Below are 18,765 nucleotides of genomic sequence, written 5' to 3'. Positions count from 1 at the left end.
ATGTTTTAGAATACAGATAACAAAACTTGAAGATTAGGCTCCAATCTTGCAAAGACTTGTCTACTATTCTAGCACGTACACGCAGTCTTGCTTTATAGCAGATTAGGTTTAAAGGAAGTCAGTTTAAAGAAGAATCATTTATTATTTTTCGATTTCTTTTGATGCTAATACTCTCATTGCCTTGATTGTGGAAAATTAATAGGTGGTATGCCATTTAATGCCAAAGCAAAGGGGAAAAAAATCCTTCTGTTAAGAGTAAAGTTCAAAGACAAAACCTGCTTAATCCAGCTTCTACTGAAATCAGTGAAGGAGCTTTCAGTGATTTCAGCAGATGTTAAATAGATTCTCTCAGCTGCATCCTATGGAGGAGGGGCCAGGGAGAGGAGAAAAACACCCTTCATCTTTAATGCAGGGATGAGTCACAAATAAGTTCAAAGTTTTATTATGTCACAATCTACTTTGACTTATGTCATAGCTCAGGAAGGCAGAGCATTGCATGTTGGCAACTGTGTAAAGGGGAGACAACTACAAGAACTCCTTGCTTGTAGTCTTGTACTGTTGTCTCATTTTAGCCATCGTTTCTGTGAAAGTAGTTTTCCAACTAACTCTTAGGATCTGTTCGTGTTTCCAGCATGCTAGGAACTATATAGACAGCTGCATGACTGCAGTATTTATTTTAACTTCTGGAAACTGTAGAACAATTTAGTACTTTTTGATTATGCAAAAGGAACTATGTATTTCCGTTCTTTACACGATTTTTATTTTCAGTGAAATGTTCAGATGCAACAACTCAGTCATAAAAGCTATAACTTTAGTTACTAGTACAAATTTATGACAGCTGGATACTTCTGAGTCATTAAAGATACCAGATTAATATTACTACTTCTGTGAGGTCCCTACCTATGTTTTAGTTACGACCGCTAAAGAGTCAAGAAAATAATTTTTTACTTACTGTCCCTCTTCAAACAAGAATGGTAAGTTTTGTTTTCAGTATGAGAAGGTTAGTTCTGTCATAGACAATTCTATTCAATTACCATAAGTAATATCTAACAAGACTTGTTTCTCTGAGTTTACTAAGGGGCTTTAAAACTAACAGAAGTTATATTAAAAAAGACATTTCTGTTAGTATAGACTTTCTCAGCAATCAAACATGCCTTTGCCAAAGAAAAGATCTCCCTTAGTAGAGGAACCTTTGCCTTCTAACCCCCATTAATACCTCTTTTATTTCCGATGGGAAAAACCCGACTCAAATGAAAGCATCAGGTAGCACAACCCAAATTCCATCACCACCCTACGATGACTTTTTTCCTGGTAGTAGAGTTATACACAGTGAAAGTGCTTAAAATACTATAAAAAGGATTTGGAGAAATGTGATTAATAAATTGAAAAGAGATATCGTAATGATTATATAAAAAGGATGCTTGAAAAACTAATTTAATATAGAATCATGCAAGAAGTAGACAAAAGCATTTTAGTTTGGAATCTGGAGACCTCCACTAAACTTTCTAGGAAAAAAACCCCACAAAATCCAGAAAAAGTCTAATTCGTGCTTTTTCTTACCGAAGACTACTTCTCTTGAATCCATTTTGACTGCACACAGAGTGCTTTTGAGTATTTTTTTTTTTGCAATAGCTTTAATAACACTCAATAAAATTATATGACAGAAACCCTCCTATCCTTCACCCTCTGGCCAAAATGCTATTTACACACTCAGCTAGACAAGATGAAGAATGAAGATGGCTTCCCTTACACAACACATTGACATAATCTTCCACTTTTTATTATAGGAGATTATGGGTTTTTTCCTACCTTTCCACAAAAAGTAGAAGTTTTGCTTTTTGTACAAAACTAAAATGCTCCTGACTGGGGAAATGCTGGAAATTCATGACACAGAGCACGATGGAATGGAACTTCTGGAGATGCACATGAAAAAATGCTGCCCCCAGGACGCCCCGTATGCTTAGCTGATCTAAATCTAAACAGTGTTTGACTACTTTGTAGGAACTCTGAATACACAGAGACAAAAATGTTTTAAGCACAGAGTTAAGCTTGCTTAGTGATAATCTGTGTCTTTCTAGAACACCGAGTTCAGCTTAACTCAGATCTCTAAAAACCAGAAATATAAAACATTTCAAAACACAGAGACTAAGAAAAGGACAAGGAATTCATGCTGCTATAATGGTAACCCCTTCAACTCCTACAGCAGGCATTAGCCACATGGTATTAATAGTAAGTTTTTTACATGAAGAAAAGGCACGGTTCCCAGCTCACCTGTAAGCAGCGTAAAGCAGAGAGTAAAGCAGGCCTCTCCATGACAGAGGAAAATAAGGAGCCCAAAAGCTCCTTCTCCTTCACTGCCTCCAGTGGACTATTTCAGTCCCTAAATTGCCTATTTACATGCATCTCCCCAGAATTTCCTTCCTTGACGCAGCTTCATACTCCTATTTCTCCTTCCTTGGCTTAGTCAAACATCCCTTTCAAGTACTCTCTTGACCAATACAAAAATATTTTTCTTCCCCCATCTTCCTGCTCTTTCCCTTCAGTGTTCTGATTCCCATTCCTTTGTTCTGTACCAATAAAGCTGTCAAAATCACATAGTAAAAAGACACTCAAAAAACCCTTCTGAACTTAGGCAAATGTACTGTCCCATCATACTGTTCCATGTACAGCAGCAGTATCACTTTCAAACATCCTCACAGACCTGCATAGGATATATTTAAATTTATTATCTTTCTGAAAAAATTCAAGAGTCTTTCCAAGATCACCATACAAATTAGCACAGGGTATTTCCAAAAGTGAAAAGACCTCTTAGGAGTCTGATAGCAGCATCAGACTTGTAGCTTATTTCTGTACTTCTCTCAGGCTTTCCATATATTGATACAGCCTATGTTCACTGACGACAGAACATTTCCTTAAACCAAGTTACTCTTGGCAGTGGGTTACTTGCAATACTCTTACTCCGTCTGGTTGTATATAATTTTGGTGCAAGAGCATTTGATACGTAACAAGCCAGGGATACACTATTCCTCCACAAACTTTTCCAGTATTGGTTTGCCAACAGGACAGTCAGAATCATGTATTATTTGAGATAAATATCATACGACTTAACAAGACCAATAAAGTCTCAGTCCGAGAACTGTGCACAATTTCCTACTTGTGCATCGAAGCAAGCAGTGGTGTATGAAGTGGGGATTTTTTTTAAGCACTAGTAGCAGGCCATCTGGGGAATCGCAGAGCCGTAGCCTATTAATACAGAAGGAAGGGCTTTCCCTGGGTGGAGGGTGCTGCCTTCATCACTGCTGTGTACAACTGTTCACATGCTGGAGTCTGTGGGAGCCCAACAAGATCCTCCTAAGTTTACAACAAGCAAGACTCTGGACATAAGGTTCCCTAATATATGTGTGTGTGTGTGTGCGCGCGCGCGCACACACTTTACAGGGGCAGAGATTTTGTTAGGTTACAAAATTCTGATGACTCAGTCATGCACCGATTTAAATTTTAAACCCATAGTCCTTAGTTTGTAGCATTTAAAGAAACAAGTTTAAGGAGATGAGCTAGATAAAGAGATACATTCAGATAGCATGCTAATGTGGGCCCCTAAAAATACACGCATATGACTGTGCAAACAGTTTTTCTGCAAACAGACTTTTCTGTCTCAGTAAGTTTTAAAAATGCCATATTATATGGGAGATACAACGGAGACACTTTTTATTTCTATCTTTAGCTGGAAAAGTATGTGAAAGCCTGATGAAGAATGGATTAAAGTGCTACTGCAGGACTGAGTTAAATACTGTAAAATCATGTATATATGTACACATAAGTATGCCAGGATGGAAAGGTTTCCCTAAGTAAAGCAATACTTTTGTAAGTGAATTATTTCAAGCTTGTTACTAAAATACACATAAGTAATTAAGTGCTTCTCAAAAGACAGGTAGTGTTCAACACGCAGTTATAAAAATAAGAACCAGAAACCAACATCAACTAATGAAGTTTCTTACGACAACATACATAGACAATGTTAGTAGCGAGGAAACAACACACTACCATAATTTCATTATTTCCCCCCCTGTAAGCATACGTACAAGTAACACATACTTTGCTCTAAATATTTCCTTTCTCTGTCTCTCATTTTCTGGGCCTCAGATTTTCGAGGTCTTATTTTTAACTATGGAGATTTTTTGAAGGGACACTGGTCATCTGAGATGCATATTATATGCTTAAGGTATAGTAACAATAAAGGATCCTTTTAGAACACATCCAGAATTATAAACCAATAAAGCCAAGAGTTAGTGACCTTCTTGGTGTTTTTACTCTTTTTTCTTGTGCACTGATATTTAGCAATAATGAAACATTTTCTAATGCTTTAAGTGGACTACACTGTGGATTATTATCCTACTTTTGATCAGGAAAGATCACTTAAAGAACAAATAGGTAGAACGTAAAAAAACCCACCAAACAAAAAAAACCCATACAGGATGATTGCCTAAAACTGTTTAAAATATTTTCTGCACAAGTTAACCAGCACAGAATTTTGTGTTGACTACTTCAGAAAAATAAAGCTGAACTTAATTTCCCCCCCCCCCCCCGAATAATGGTGTGAAAATAGGGTAAAGTTAAGGGTATCCTAACAATACATTTTTATAAACAGAAAATACTTTAGAAAAGTAAGTTTAGAAATGAAATAACTATACCAAATACTAAACATTGTAGGCTCACACATGTATATTGCACTTCTCTGGTGATCCTCTTTTCATACTCAGATGATAATTACTTGTCTTTCAGATGACATTAACGTAGCCTAAAACTTGTTTGTTTTCCTTTCAAGCATGGTATCGTAGGTCTACAATGTTTATTGTGAAGGAAAATTACAATATCACCAAGATATTTTTATTACAGATCACTTAGAAGCAGCTTAAATGGAATATTCTCAGTTTTCCGTGTAAGAATAAAAGGGATAAAATCACTCCCCAATATGAAGGTATCACTGGTTTCCTTTAGACTTGACTTTCAGTTTTAAAACGTCTATTTTCACCTTCAAGGTTCTTAATAATTCCAGCCTAATACTGCAACAGATCTGCAGATTCTACCACTTCCATTGAAGGTGTCAGCCTCAATGTATCGTCGGCAAAGTTCTCCTGCTTTTGTTTTTCTGCTTCCATCATTTAAAATCCCTCCAGTATATGGGGCTGCCTTCAGTAACAGGGATCCATACTTGTTTCTGTTCAAATATTCTTTTCCTTCATGATCACAGTGAATAGTAACATAGGTCAAGGCAACCAGATGAATGTCTTTATTTCCGTTCTCTTCCCTCACCTACCATCTTCTCCTCCATTTCTCTTTTACATACTGCTGATCAGAATTAAAATACAATTTTATTTTGCCACAGGAAACTTATTTAATTTAGAGCTTATAAAGCATCTCACACACCTGAGCATGCTAACAACCAATAGCAACATTGTTTTTCTTTCAAACAACTCTGGAAAACCACATTACCTGCCTGTGTAGTACCTAATGGATTACATAATTTAGAGTTAAAACCACATTAAACTTTGTGAGCCAAGGCAGAATTTAACTACAACTTTGACAGACTTCGGGAGAAGAATGAAGCAGCTTTGCAAGTATTTTCACAGTTTTCTTCCCCAGTATTACCAAAAGCACGGAGGCTCCAGTGTAACAGATGCTTGCAAGAGCAAAAACCACGAGATTGGAGCTTTCTTTTCTGAAACAGCACGCCTGACGCATTTTGTGTTATGGCATTCTCAAACTTCAGTAACATGCATTTTCTGAGCAATAATGAAGCTGTGTCTTTCTTTTCCCCCATGTTACATCTGTGATCTCAAAACTACAAAGGCCTTGGGTAGTTCCAAACTCCAAACTTTTATAAAACGGAGTGGAGTTGGGAGCGCCCTATCTAAAGACACCAGCTGGCCTAACTTTAATCTCCAAAGACTTACTCGACAAAACACCAGAGAGAGATGTAGCAACCACTCCAACCAAGGTACACTTAAAACCCTTGCTTGGAGATTCAATCCATAAAGCCTTAAATCTATGTACCTATAACCACAATACAGATATGAGCCAAGCCACCGAAACTGCCACTTCAAAGTTTGCAGATTGCTTTTTGTTCTGTAAAACAGTTCTTAAAAAAGTGATCAGAAACCAGTGAACCGTTCTCTTTGACCTTGAGTTATTCAGTGCATCACCCTCTTAGAAATGATTCTGAAAAAAAATGTTGTGCCCCAGCCAGATTTCTTGATAAAATCATAACTGGTGTTCATTATGTTCCTGTGTCCATGCCCTGCAAGGTCTGAAAGGGCAGAAGTGACAATACAGGCTTGACAAGTTTTCTACTTCCTATAGCTAACTCACTTCTACTGATACTATTCCTGTCTTTCTGATCACATCTATAATGAAGCATACAAAATCATTTGGCGATTAGCTAGTCTTTTTGACCTAATCTACCTGAATTACTACGTTAAAATAGACTCACTGTTCTACTTTAACTATTGATACATGTGCATTTCATTATTTAGCTTGGTTTAAGAAATTACTTTCTAGTAATTTTTGATGCATACATGGAAAAAGTCCCTTAGTGTACAATGTGTTATATTCAGCAGTTTACCTCAATGTTCCAGGATGGTGGACATTTTTTCCAACTCCAATTAATAGAATTATACATTCATAACTCATATTTTGTATACTCTTTAGTCTTTTGTATACTCGGTGATTCTTTCTAAAAAATTTAGAGCGAAGTTTTATGAGCCCATGCAATGTTTTTTTTGTCTAAAAGAGGAAAATATATAAAACTTTATGCACCTAGAAGATGATCGCAAACAGTAAAGTGATCCTGTCTTCAGGATTATGGCAACACAAATAGTCATGGTTTAGTCTATTTTACATTTTAAGTAGAGACTCTTATTTATGGAAAAATACAAACATTTTCAAAAAACAGCATAGGATCTTCATAAGATCATCTGTCAACCTATTTGAAAGTAATTTCTTGAAGGATCCATTTTCAATTAAACTACGGGCATTGCAATTTCTTCCTTCTTACCTCCCATATAATTTCAGCTATGTAATACAGACTCTTCAAACTCACATATTTTACAAATATTACTGAATTCTATTCCTTCTGGTATGTTTGAGTTCTTTAATTTAGTTTAGGATTAATGTTTGTTATTCCTGTCATTTTTCATAACAAAATCTCCCCCTTAGCAGAGGATAAATTATGCAAAATTTATTCTGAAGACTTTCACAAAGAAATCCTTAATTTCAAAAAAGGCCTTCAACACTCGTTCATCTTGAGGGTCCTTAAATTGGGTATAGTTTGTAAATGCTGTTTCTCACTTCTGGTAGATTTTTATGTCTGAAATTCATACTGAAATTTCATAATCTATATGAGGTGAGTATTTTCTATGGATGCCACTGTAACTGATTAGGAAGACTGTTTAGCTCAAAAAGATTTTGTAGAACAAAAGTATCTGACAGAAACTTGGCCTGGGGTATCAGCCATATTTCAAATTAGATTGACACTAAATCAGAAATAAAGTGATTGGTCACGAGGGACAGACTGATTTTGAATATATATAGTTATTGCGCCCAGTTATGCAATAATATAAACCAGAATGAACTGCAAACTATATTTTAGTAATGAAATGTGATTTTTATATCTATGTTAAGCCCAAGACATATATGGCCCTACATATCAACCCAGGACTGACCTGTCTGCAGTGCACTCTTTTCCTTTTTATAATCTGTTGAGCTATCTGTGTGCTCTATTGCACAACAGCAGCCTTGAAAGCACCAGGTTTTCCAGCATCCCAGAAAGAACAAAAAGAGCAGAAGTGCTCCAGAAGGTACAGTGTGGTAGAGTGAGCGGTAAACAGTGCTTGCTGTGTGGGAGAGACCACTCGTGTACCCACAACACACAAATTCACTAGACACACAAAAATTGCCCTCACTGTTTTACCCTAATGTATTATTCAGTCCTCCACCCTACTTCCAGTTTTTCAGCAATTCCAAGTTCCACATGGATTTTTAGCACAGTGACCGGAGGTGCAGGCTATGCTATAGCATAGCATATATACCTATGCTATAGGTGCAGGCTATTTCACTGCAATGAAAACAGTGGCAGATATGAGTTCCAAAGCACTCAGTGACCTGATTGACTGTGATGGCTTTCAAGGAGTGTGCTCGGATTATCAAAGACAGATGAAGTTCAGGGAAGGGTCACCAAGAACCTACCTCAGGATATTTCAATGTCCTTTTCTTCCAAAGCACAATTTATGGGCCATCTTAGATGTCACATGATTTGCAAATGATGGACAAGCTTAGTCACCTCCATGATACAAAAAAAATTAATGAAATCAAATGCACATTAAAAAACTTTAAAGGCAAACTGTGGGTTTAAAAAAGTAAGAGAATTATATTGGTAAGTCTGTAGTGTTTTTTAAAAAAGAAATAAATTCTAAACCGGACTTAAAGAACTGGCAAATTCTGTTCCTGGAGTCTAAAATAACAGTTACAGATAGCCACAAAACTAATACACTCAACCAGAGCCTATTTATGCTAGGCAACAAAGATAGTAAAGTAGTAAAGCTTAAACGATTTCAGTAACATAATTAATATCAGACCTGGATAGGTTCTCAATTTGCTATCTGTGTTAAGTCACAAACTATTAAATCTAAACCATGTTCTCATTTGAGGAAGTCCAGAATTGCCAGAGCCAAGAGGTTTGTGGGTTTTTTTTTAAACTAAGATTTTTCTGTTCTACTGCATACATCCAATTTCAAGGATTAGGTTATGGGCAATACTCCCTTATGTCTGCAACTGCTGGTGCTGTTTCCAGCTCTGAGCAGACTGGTTCATAAAGTATATTAAAATTCTGAATTAAAAAAGAGAAAAATTTCCAGTATTACAGAAGTTACCTAACTGTAATTCAAGTAAAAGTTGAAAAGACACAGTTAAAACTTCTTCCATGGTTCTTCCACTTCATTATGAGCCAATGAAGAGGACAGAAGGACAAAGAATACATAAACGTAACATCCAGTTGCTACAGAGGTCCCTTCTGTATGAGCTTCTGTGAATGGGTTTTATAGGCATCTATGGATTTGGATGGAGTTGTAACAGAAAACAGCAGGCCACAGACGGTAACATTACCTGCTGAAAATGTAGCATATGAAAATTTTCCAAGGACTAATAAGCTCTGAAGACTAGTACTCATGCTGAATGTGCAATAACGAGCAAACTCAGGGCACCAACAGTCTGTTCAATCTGCCCAAGGCCAGTACGATCAACAACAAAGAGACCCGGATCACACCCAAGAGGGTAGTGACTCCTACATGCAGATGAAGACTGCAGGATTACATTTATATCTAAAAGAACAAAGATCCCTCTGAGGGACTTTCCAAACACCCACCTCAAAGCCACAGGTTGACCCTCCACATCTGAGCACACAGCTGGGGCTGGCCTCCTAGCTGCTGCTCCACAGGTAACCACAGGTGAGCATGCGAGTGCATGCCAGTGACTAAATGAATGCATTGTGCAAATAGTTACCTGCTTTTAACAAAAATGGCTTGGTTCTACTAATAACAACAGCTTAATGAGTAAAAAGCGTTTGAAGAAATTTTGTTTCTCTCTCTGCCTCACTTCAATCCCCTATCAGGGAAGAGGGAATTTACAAAACAGCCCTTAAACCTCCTGTAACACTCTAACTTGAAGACTCAGATCAGAGTACATAATTCATAATCACTGGTAAAGGAAAAAGATGCACAATTTTCAGCTATTATTGCCCTCATGACATCTGTTTTACTGATTCAATCTTTGTAATTAATGGCAGAGGCTTCCAATATACTCCATGTATGTGTGTATTCATGCAGTTTGTAGTGTGATTTCAATGTAAAAGAAGTAAAATAAATTTATGCATTGAGTTTATCCTGATGCCGTTTTATATAAACTTCTTTTCAAGAACAATGTTGTAATCTTGAAAATTTCAATTAACTAAGTTTAGGTAGGAAATACAGAAGAATTATATACTCTTCTGCATTTTTATAAGCAATTGCAATGGATGCTAAACCATAGAAGCCTACAAAAAAAGACAAAACTCTGTGATACCACTAAACTTGTTTCACTAAACTACATTTCCATTTTTTGACTTTTGAATTTTTCTGAGAAAAAGATTTATAGTGAATGGAGAAATTTACCTGAGATGCTGATCACATATATATTTATATTGGAGGTAGAAATTGTTTTCTCCCTTAAGATCAAAGACTATTTCACCTTATCTGTAGAGACTACCTTCCTTCCCTTCTATTCAGGGCAGGAGTATGTGTTGTATACAAAAGTCCTGATGCTATTTCAGCTTCCTTGCAACTAAAATCTCAGAATTCCATCAGGACTTCCAGACAGACTCACAGGGGAAGGAGGATGGGTAATGAATACTCGTGGCCATTACAAATCTTACAGGACTACACTTTCCTAAGAGTAATTTTTTTATATTGGACAGTCAACATAGGGACTGTACATGGCTACAAGTATGAACCCACAAAGTTATACCATGTTAGTGGTGGTTTCAGAATCCTTGCAAATTCTGTAACTATTTCTGGCTTGACAGTGGAGCTTAGAAAGAACTCTGCCTCTTCCTCCACATGTATATTCTCCACATTTTATTTTCCAGTGCCCTTTAATTCTTTTTCTTAACAACATGACCTAGATTGAACCCATAGCTGTACATTTACTTTAAGATGCTCAAATTTGCAAACTGAATTTGTATAAAGTTTGAGGAAACTGTTGGTAATTTTCATTCCAATCAGTTTCTTCTGTAAAAACAAAGCAAAATTCAAAAAAGTGGAACACCAACTTCGTTTCCCAAGTGGATTTCCAGTCTAGCTTTGAATTTTGACTTGCTTTCTCAAGCAAGACAGTCGTGCTCCTTGAAAGCATAAGAATTCTATTCTACCAGGTGCCTGAAGAACACCAGCGCAAGATTTAAGAGCCACGGCTCCTGGCTAGCGTCAAAATATTCTTGTCCTTTCTCAGAGGTCTGACTCTGCACAGCCCAGCTGTGACTGTGCAATTTAACTCATTCCCCAGATTCAGCTATGAACTGAATTTTCAGCAGCGCCATAGGCAGATCATTTATAGCTTTCCAAAAGGGTACAACCCACTTTAAAACCTACCGGCTCAACTGTCTCCCACAATAACAAAAACAGGTTTTTATTTCAGCACCTGGTCAAATAACTTAAAGTGGTTTGAACTTGAGCTGAATCTAGCTCTAAAATAAAAATGTCTTTAAACTTTTGTAAAATTCTATTTAGTAGCTTTGTCTAACCACAAAAACCTATTTACAGGTAATTACCTTCCTTTGAATTCATCACACAAACCCGCAGTTCTGGCTGCACACCAAATGATGAGCACTTTGGTAGATTTGAAGATACAGCATAAAAGAAGTCAAACATTTTGACCATCTTTAAAACAGGGAAAAAGGAGGAACCAGGCTTTCCTAGATCAGTCAGTTTATACAGTTCCTGGAAAAATAGGGAGGAAAATATGCAAAACTATTTGTAAGCATCCAGAAAGTAACACGAAGAGCCAACACTGATTTGCCAGTAACCAACAGCTATATCAATCAAAATGAATCCCACCAGAGAATAACTGGCCTTGTAGATAAGAGAAAGCATAGTTATCTGGATAGTTTGTAAGGCTTTCTGCAGTACCTCACATGTTGTTCTCATAAAAAATGTAAGGAAACATGGTGTAAAAAAACCTACCAGACAGCAAGTGCAAAACTTGCTGGAAAATGTTAACTTGGAATACTTTAATAGTTCACTGACAAATACGAAGGATTATATATTGATTTTTCCTTCATGGTCTGCCTCCTCCTCCAGCTTTCACATTTTTATCTCTCTGTTCCCAAACTTGCCGTAAAAGTCTTCACTCAGGTCTTTATTCTGGCAGAGTAGCAAGCAATAAATAAGTGTACTGCTGAGAAAACAAAGTGTAGTACAGAGGTTCAGCAGTCAAACTCAGTCATTAATCAGTCTTGTCTTGTCTTACACATAAAGCACATTCTGCACGTTACACCATGCATTATTGCATGTGTTGGGGGGAGGGGGGGTGTCAGGGGCCAAACATCTTTGATACACCAGAAGCAGTTATCACAGCTGCATCTAACTCCTGGGGCATGTAATGACATTTAGTCACAACACTTAACAAGGGAGCTCAAAGGCAGTGATGGTAGACCAGAGTAGCAGTACTGTTGAATAAGTGGCATTGTTCCTTTTCCTACTCACTTTTCTTTCCTTTTTCTTTCCTTTTCTCCCACCTCCTGATCTCCCCAGCTCTCTTTCTTAATTTTAGAAGCAGAATATCCCTACGTATTCCCATTGTATGGTCTTTGGATTGGCCACCATTAAGCTAAGGCAAGAAGTATTACTGATTCTGCTATGCCTGTAAGTATTAGAAACAAGGGCGATGGTCCCTTCCTTTCTGGGCATTTAAATCACATTAACTAATCAACACCATCCGAAGTTCCGCTCTCTCACCTGCAAGTGCTTAACAGTACAATTGGTTCTCTCACATATCACAGAGTACATGAAACTCCATCTTCTGAATCCATCCCAGAGAGCAGATGAATTCTTTCCTTGCCCTAGCTCCGACCCTGGCTTCCCTAGGCACACTGTGCCACATCACTATCCACTAATTCCTGAAGCACATGCTCAAAGGCAAGAGCAGCCCTCAATTGTCATCTCTCCTTATTGTCTGCTCAACGGGGAGCTTACTAGCCTTTTCTTTGATGGTACAACTGCAAGGTTCAGCTGTGCTCCCTTTCTTTTGGAGTTGTGAACAGAGCAAAAGGCGTCCCTTGCACAAGCAATGCTATTGCAGTTGCTGTCATGCTGGTTGGACTGCCTTGCAGAATTTTAATCGGTGAAGAGAGATATGGGGTATCTGCAGCCACTCAGTCATGAAAGGGTGTCAGGAAACTTCTTGGACACCTCTTAGAGGGAAGCAAAAGCAAAGCAGTCTAAGAAAACTAAGTAGCCATCATAGAATAAAGGCATAAAATACAAGATGGTTGGTTTGCTCCCACAGAAATGGTCAAACACAACTGGTCTGGCAGACAACACTGAGAAGGTGCATATGGCATTACACTATCCTTATAGAAAAAAGTCTCTTAGCGCATTGTGCACTGCTCCTACAATTGGTAAATACAGTGACAGATCTAAGTGATGGTTTGATTAAATGGAGTGGATCATAGATTTTTCCCCCCCCCTAGTAATGTTGGGTATATTTAACAGATAAAATGCCCAGTATATAGATGGATGAGGTTTTAGATTCAAGAGGAGTCTGCCTGGACACAATATTTGAGGGTGGATGGATGGCAGAGGGGCAAACCACCTGCAGTGTGGTTGGATGGACAAGGCACATTCCTACAGAGAAGAAACAGAACATAGGCCTGGTCACCCTTGAACCAAAAGCAACTGCTAGCCTAGGTTAAGTACTGCTTGTGATGAAGGCTGCTGAAAACTGAGCTTTCGGAGACTGGGTAGACACTTCCAGATGTGAGACCTTGTCTCACATCTTTGTCCACCATGGACATGGCATGCCCACGATTCCCTTCATGTACTGAAAGACTTTAGTAAACTCCCCGCTATACACCATAAGAGAAAATATCCTGTACCTACCTCTATTTCTGAAGCAAATGATTTTTGAGATCAAATAGTAGTTCAGTTATGAAGTTTGTAACTTGGTTATTCACCTCAGTATAGTAAGCACAGTGCTTAATACAACTAATACAGACAGAAAAATTTAAGGAGACACTATTCAGAGGAATTAAAGGAAAGGTTCAGTAGTTGACTGACATAAAATTTTCTAGCTGGGAGCAAGATAATTGTTTGATGATATATAGAAAGAGAGAAGGAAAGAGAATGTAAGAGAAAGTGAATATATAGTCTTTTATCTAGACATCACAATGATTTTTTCTGGAAAAATTAATAATTACACCAATAATTGAAACTGAATTGCTTACACTATTGAAAATACATATAGAAAGACTGGAATGCACACTGCTGTTGAGGGTAGTGTAATCATGAAGCTGCAGTCACATAACTGCTCTCAAAACAGCTGGCACCTACTATTCTCAGCAGAGATGAACCTAATTGTACCTTACTATGATACCTATTTTCAAAATGGCTATTTCCTCACGTTGTTTCCATGTGATGGAAATCAAGCTGATCCTGAGATGATGATGTCCCCTAATGCTTTCAGAAATTGTGATGGATCAAATCTCAAGGACAGAGAGAGAAATCTCCTTGCAAGAGCCCAGACAAGTAACAGCTACCTTGAAAACATAAAGGCCGGAGAAATTAAAATTACCAAGAATATAAGGTGTTACAGATCCTTAATTTTAGAGAAAAAGAGTAATTTTTACACTTAGAATTAAAGCATCCTGATCCTTTGCAATGACGCTAAATATAAAATCCCTATCAGACACATCTAAATCATGTTCTCTTACATTGCTTATTAAAATATTTATCTGACTAGAATCTGTAATTTGAGTTACGCAACTATCAGCACTATCACTTTTACGATTGAATGCAATCAATAATATTGAGAAATATTATTTCAGAAATATTATTCAGGAGAAATACAGATCCAAACTAACAACAATAATCTACAAAATAGCATTTCACAGTTAACACACTTCAGAGTGAGAATTTTCCAGACAGCCCACTGGAGATAACAAGCATTCAGACTAATCTCTGAAACAATGCATTTAGCAGTAGCTGGATAAAATGGGGGTAAAAGCCAAGAAAAACAGAATTTTGGGGTAGCATTTAAGTTCTGAACAAAATCTTGACTCATTTTTCATGTACATGACTCGGCATCACTGCAATTGCTTAAAAAAAAAAAACCATGCCTAGTTTTGCTTAACCGTGCTCTAACTTTTCTCTAAACTGGAGACAGCATTTATGGTAAGCATAACCTAATTGATGGTTATGAAATGATGAAACCATTTAGACAGATGTCTGATTCTCCATGGACATTTTTTCTCCAGGAGAAACAAGAAAGGCCTGCAGCCTTAACCGTCTTTTCTGAATTTATGGTGGCAGATCTGTCCATCTGGATTAGTGTCATCTGCCCTTTTAGAAAAATATCAGTGCCTGTAAGGCTTTCAAAGATAAATTATCTATGTGAAGGAAAGATTCCATGTTGACCTACTGATTTCTTTTTTCTATTAAGATAAACTCAAATGAGGGTTTTCTCCAAAAAGGCAACTATATTTACAACTTCCATCAAAACTATCCACTAAAAATTTGAAAGCACTAAATGTTACTATGCTTAATACTCTACAGACTGTCCCTAAAAGTTATAAGGTCTTCCTAAAAAGAGCTAACTTAAAAGGAACTGACAATGCAAATACATTATTACTGCAGCTGTGATACTTGGGCAGAATCACTGAAGATATCTTGAACCAGAGTTGGAGAAGTAGAACTCACTAAAGTGGAGCAGTTTGCAAATAGCAATAGATCTGTCCATTGCAGAAGTATTGCAAAACTGAAATAACATAGCAAATACACCCAGTCTTTAGGAAAAAAGACAAGAATAACAACTGTCAAATAACTTGCTCACTGGTTCAGCATCTGTAGTTAAATAACACAGCCAAAATTCTTTTCACAGAAAGAGATCCTACCAACAGATCCATTGCAGAGGATAATGCTATGAACATCCTGTAAAAGCACTAGCTCACAAGTTCAGGCTGGCAATACAATGTACCACATGTACTCTCAGACGTTTGCACGTAACAGCTGGATGCCACTTTATGTGCTATTTCTTTCCCTATGCAAATGCAATAAAATAAATTCATTAACAGTAAGATGACATGAATGATATTTTATTAAAGGATGAAGGGGTAAGAGTGCATGATGTGGATGGTAACGTGCTACTTCCTTCTCCTAGCAGAGAAACATACATAAGTTACTCTAGGCAAGGAACGACAAATGAAATGCCTGTCCATTCTTGGTAATGCAGGAAAGACCATCAGCTTCTGTCCAGAAGTAATGTGAATATAAAACATAAGAGATTTAGCACAAGCTCTTCCTGCTCTGTTTGACTAGTTACTCTCCATTTCTATAAAGAGATAAAAGAGCAAAGGATCTTGTAACACAGGATTTTTGAAGGACTACAGGGGGGAAAAAAAAAAGGGAGAAACAAAATCTGTTAATTACAGATTTTCATCAGCCCTGGATTAGAGGCCCCATCTTCTTTGAAGGTTCTAGTTCACTGAAAGCAGTAAGTACTAGTGCTACAAATAAGAAGACAGAATGTAAAACTGGGTTAAAATGACATTACCATTTTCCAAGTAACACTCCTAACCACAGAACAGTTAATATTCTTTTAATAATTTAGCTCTTCACATATTGTTTTCCCATGGCACCCAGTTAAACAGAAGAGGGTAAATTAACCTAAGCTCTTTGCACCTCCTGTGACAATAGCACGCTTACAAACCTGTGGATGAAAGAATGCAAAACAGAACCATAAATCAATGTTTTGATTTTTAAGCTTCCTAACTTCCAAAAATTACATTTCTGCATTTTTTTCATTTACAAAAGTTTGTAGAAAGCATTCGAAACTAATAAAAATAACTCAACAATGTGAGTTGGTTACACTAAGTAGACTATTTCAACAGCAGCTATTTATATTTGAAAACTCGGTATTTCCCATTATGAGATAGCCTACAATAAATGAGCAGTCATTGCTCAAGGTGTACTTCTCTAAACAATAAACTGAAGAAGACAAATATAATCTCATTTTATGTCTTCAGCAGCTGACACATCCTATGGAATTTGTTGTATATACTGAGAGTAAGCAGAAATAGTTTGTTTAGCTTTCAGATGTATAAGCGAAGAGATACAAGTACCGATATGTACTTTTGATTTTGTGTTAGTGTACCAGGATACATAAATTGAAAGAAACTTTTTTTTTTATTTAAACTGATTTACATTGTTGGCTGACTTTCATTCTTACACTGAAAGGAAATATAAATGTTATTTCCACCCATAATAATGAGATAATAATGAGCTGAATCAGGCATCAGTCTTGTATACTTTCCTGAGATTCAGATTACAAAAACTGCAAATTCAATTTTTTAAAAATAAATCAAACCACACCTTCAGATGTGATTGCTGTTTTTATTGCTTATAAATAGCTATTTACATCTATCAAAATACAGTCAATAGCCATCTACCTTCTATATCAAAACAGGCTGTTTTCCTCATGGGAATCTGAGATGAGAATGTTGGTAGTCAGGAAGGGTTACACTTAGTCAAAAATAGAAAGAAAGAAAGAAAGAAAGAAAACACCTGAAAACTGAAATATTAAATGCCAGTTTCATCAATGGCCTTTAACATGCAGGCTGAAGGAAGCAGAGTTTATAAGCAGTGTATAAGGAGAGTCTCGAGAAGAAGTTGCCTGTGAGTTTGATATTTAACAAATAAACCAAAGATTATAATTGCTCTATTATTAATACTTCGCATAATTATTCACAATAAGCTTGAGATTGCTGGAGTCACAAAAGTCTTAAAATGGAAAAAAATTCATATGCGTTATCAATCAGCTACCACTCTTGGTACTCATTCAGCCAAAACTTGATAGAAAGACATGACTTCAGTATAACCACTATTTTACCCTTCCTAACAATCTGAACAGTAATTTGCATCTGAAAACTCATTCAGTGATCTAGCTAACCTCTAAAGGCAATTCAACAATCATTTAACTTACTGGACTGAAAAAAATCTTTAATTGAATTGTAGCATAGTTCTGCAGAAAACCTTCATTTTCATGTATGTGCTTTATCTATTTAAAGACATCCGAGTACACCGTATACAGTGGCACAAGAAAATGGATCTTACCACTGCAGCTGGAACTTGATGCATTTTTGCAGCTGGGGTTCCTGGGCGTGGGTAAAATTGATTAATAAACAAGCTCGGAAACCTGTACTGTTCTACAAGTTTCATTGTTTCTTGAAAATCTTCATCTGTCTCTCCTGGAAAACCACAGATGATGTCTGTAGCAATTGTTATTCCAGGCACTCTGTAAAGAAAGTAGAAAGGAACACTGAACTAAGGACATGTAAAAATCTTGTTCCCTTAAAAGCTAGTGTACATAGACTTATAACTCTTCAATTTTATCTACAGAAATTGAGACCTAAAATGACCTTTGGAAAAAAAATAGTGAAGATTTTAATACCATTGCTTGGTAATGAAAAATGCATTTGGTACTCAGCCGAGAGCACACGGAACAGAAGAAAGGTATTGCGGCAGATACTAGATTAGGATTGTGACAGAAGAGTGAAAACATCGGGACCAACTCCTCCTTCATTCAAAATTATAGGTGAACAGCAGAGCTTGTAAATTTCTCGAATTCCAATTGCTTAATCCATAAAATTTACAACTTCTGAGACTTAGCCACTAGAATTTGTAAACTATTTAACATATTACAATGCTGCTATCCAAGTAGAACAGGATATCCAAAAGAGGGGACTGGCATGCCATATAACCTAGCAATTTTGAACAAAATTGGCTTTGGAGCCAATAAGACATCTCTTAGTCATGAGTTAATTTCTAACTCAGTACTCCATAAAATCAGCCTATGCCTTGCTTTAAAAGGAAAACAAAATACTTACATTTACAAATGCACAGGCACTGAGCTCTCTTGTTATTTAGCAAGGTCAACATTTCCTATCTGTTCCCTTTGGACTGAATA

At 36.9% G+C, this 18,765-nt stretch overlaps 1 protein-coding gene across 1 annotated transcript in view; it reads right to left on the bottom strand.

The window, feature by feature from the left end:
* CDKAL1 (CDKAL1 threonylcarbamoyladenosine tRNA methylthiotransferase) overlaps window positions 1-18,765 on the bottom strand; it is a 440,703-nt gene that overhangs the window by 95,224 nt on the left and 326,714 nt on the right. Inside the window, exon 12 of the mRNA XM_076330630.1 lies at window positions 17,913-18,093. Within this exon, the coding sequence (XP_076186745.1) occupies window positions 17,913-18,093 (181 nt within the window). The remainder of the gene's footprint in view (window positions 1-17,912; window positions 18,094-18,765) is intronic.

The sequence above is a fragment of the Aptenodytes patagonicus genome, chromosome 2 (genome assembly GCF_965638725.1).
Source record: "Aptenodytes patagonicus chromosome 2, bAptPat1.pri.cur, whole genome shotgun sequence".
Lineage (NCBI taxonomy): Eukaryota > Metazoa > Chordata > Aves > Sphenisciformes > Spheniscidae > Aptenodytes > Aptenodytes patagonicus.
The sequence above is the reverse complement of the archived record's forward strand: the minus strand, read 5'-3'. Positions and strand labels throughout refer to the sequence as shown.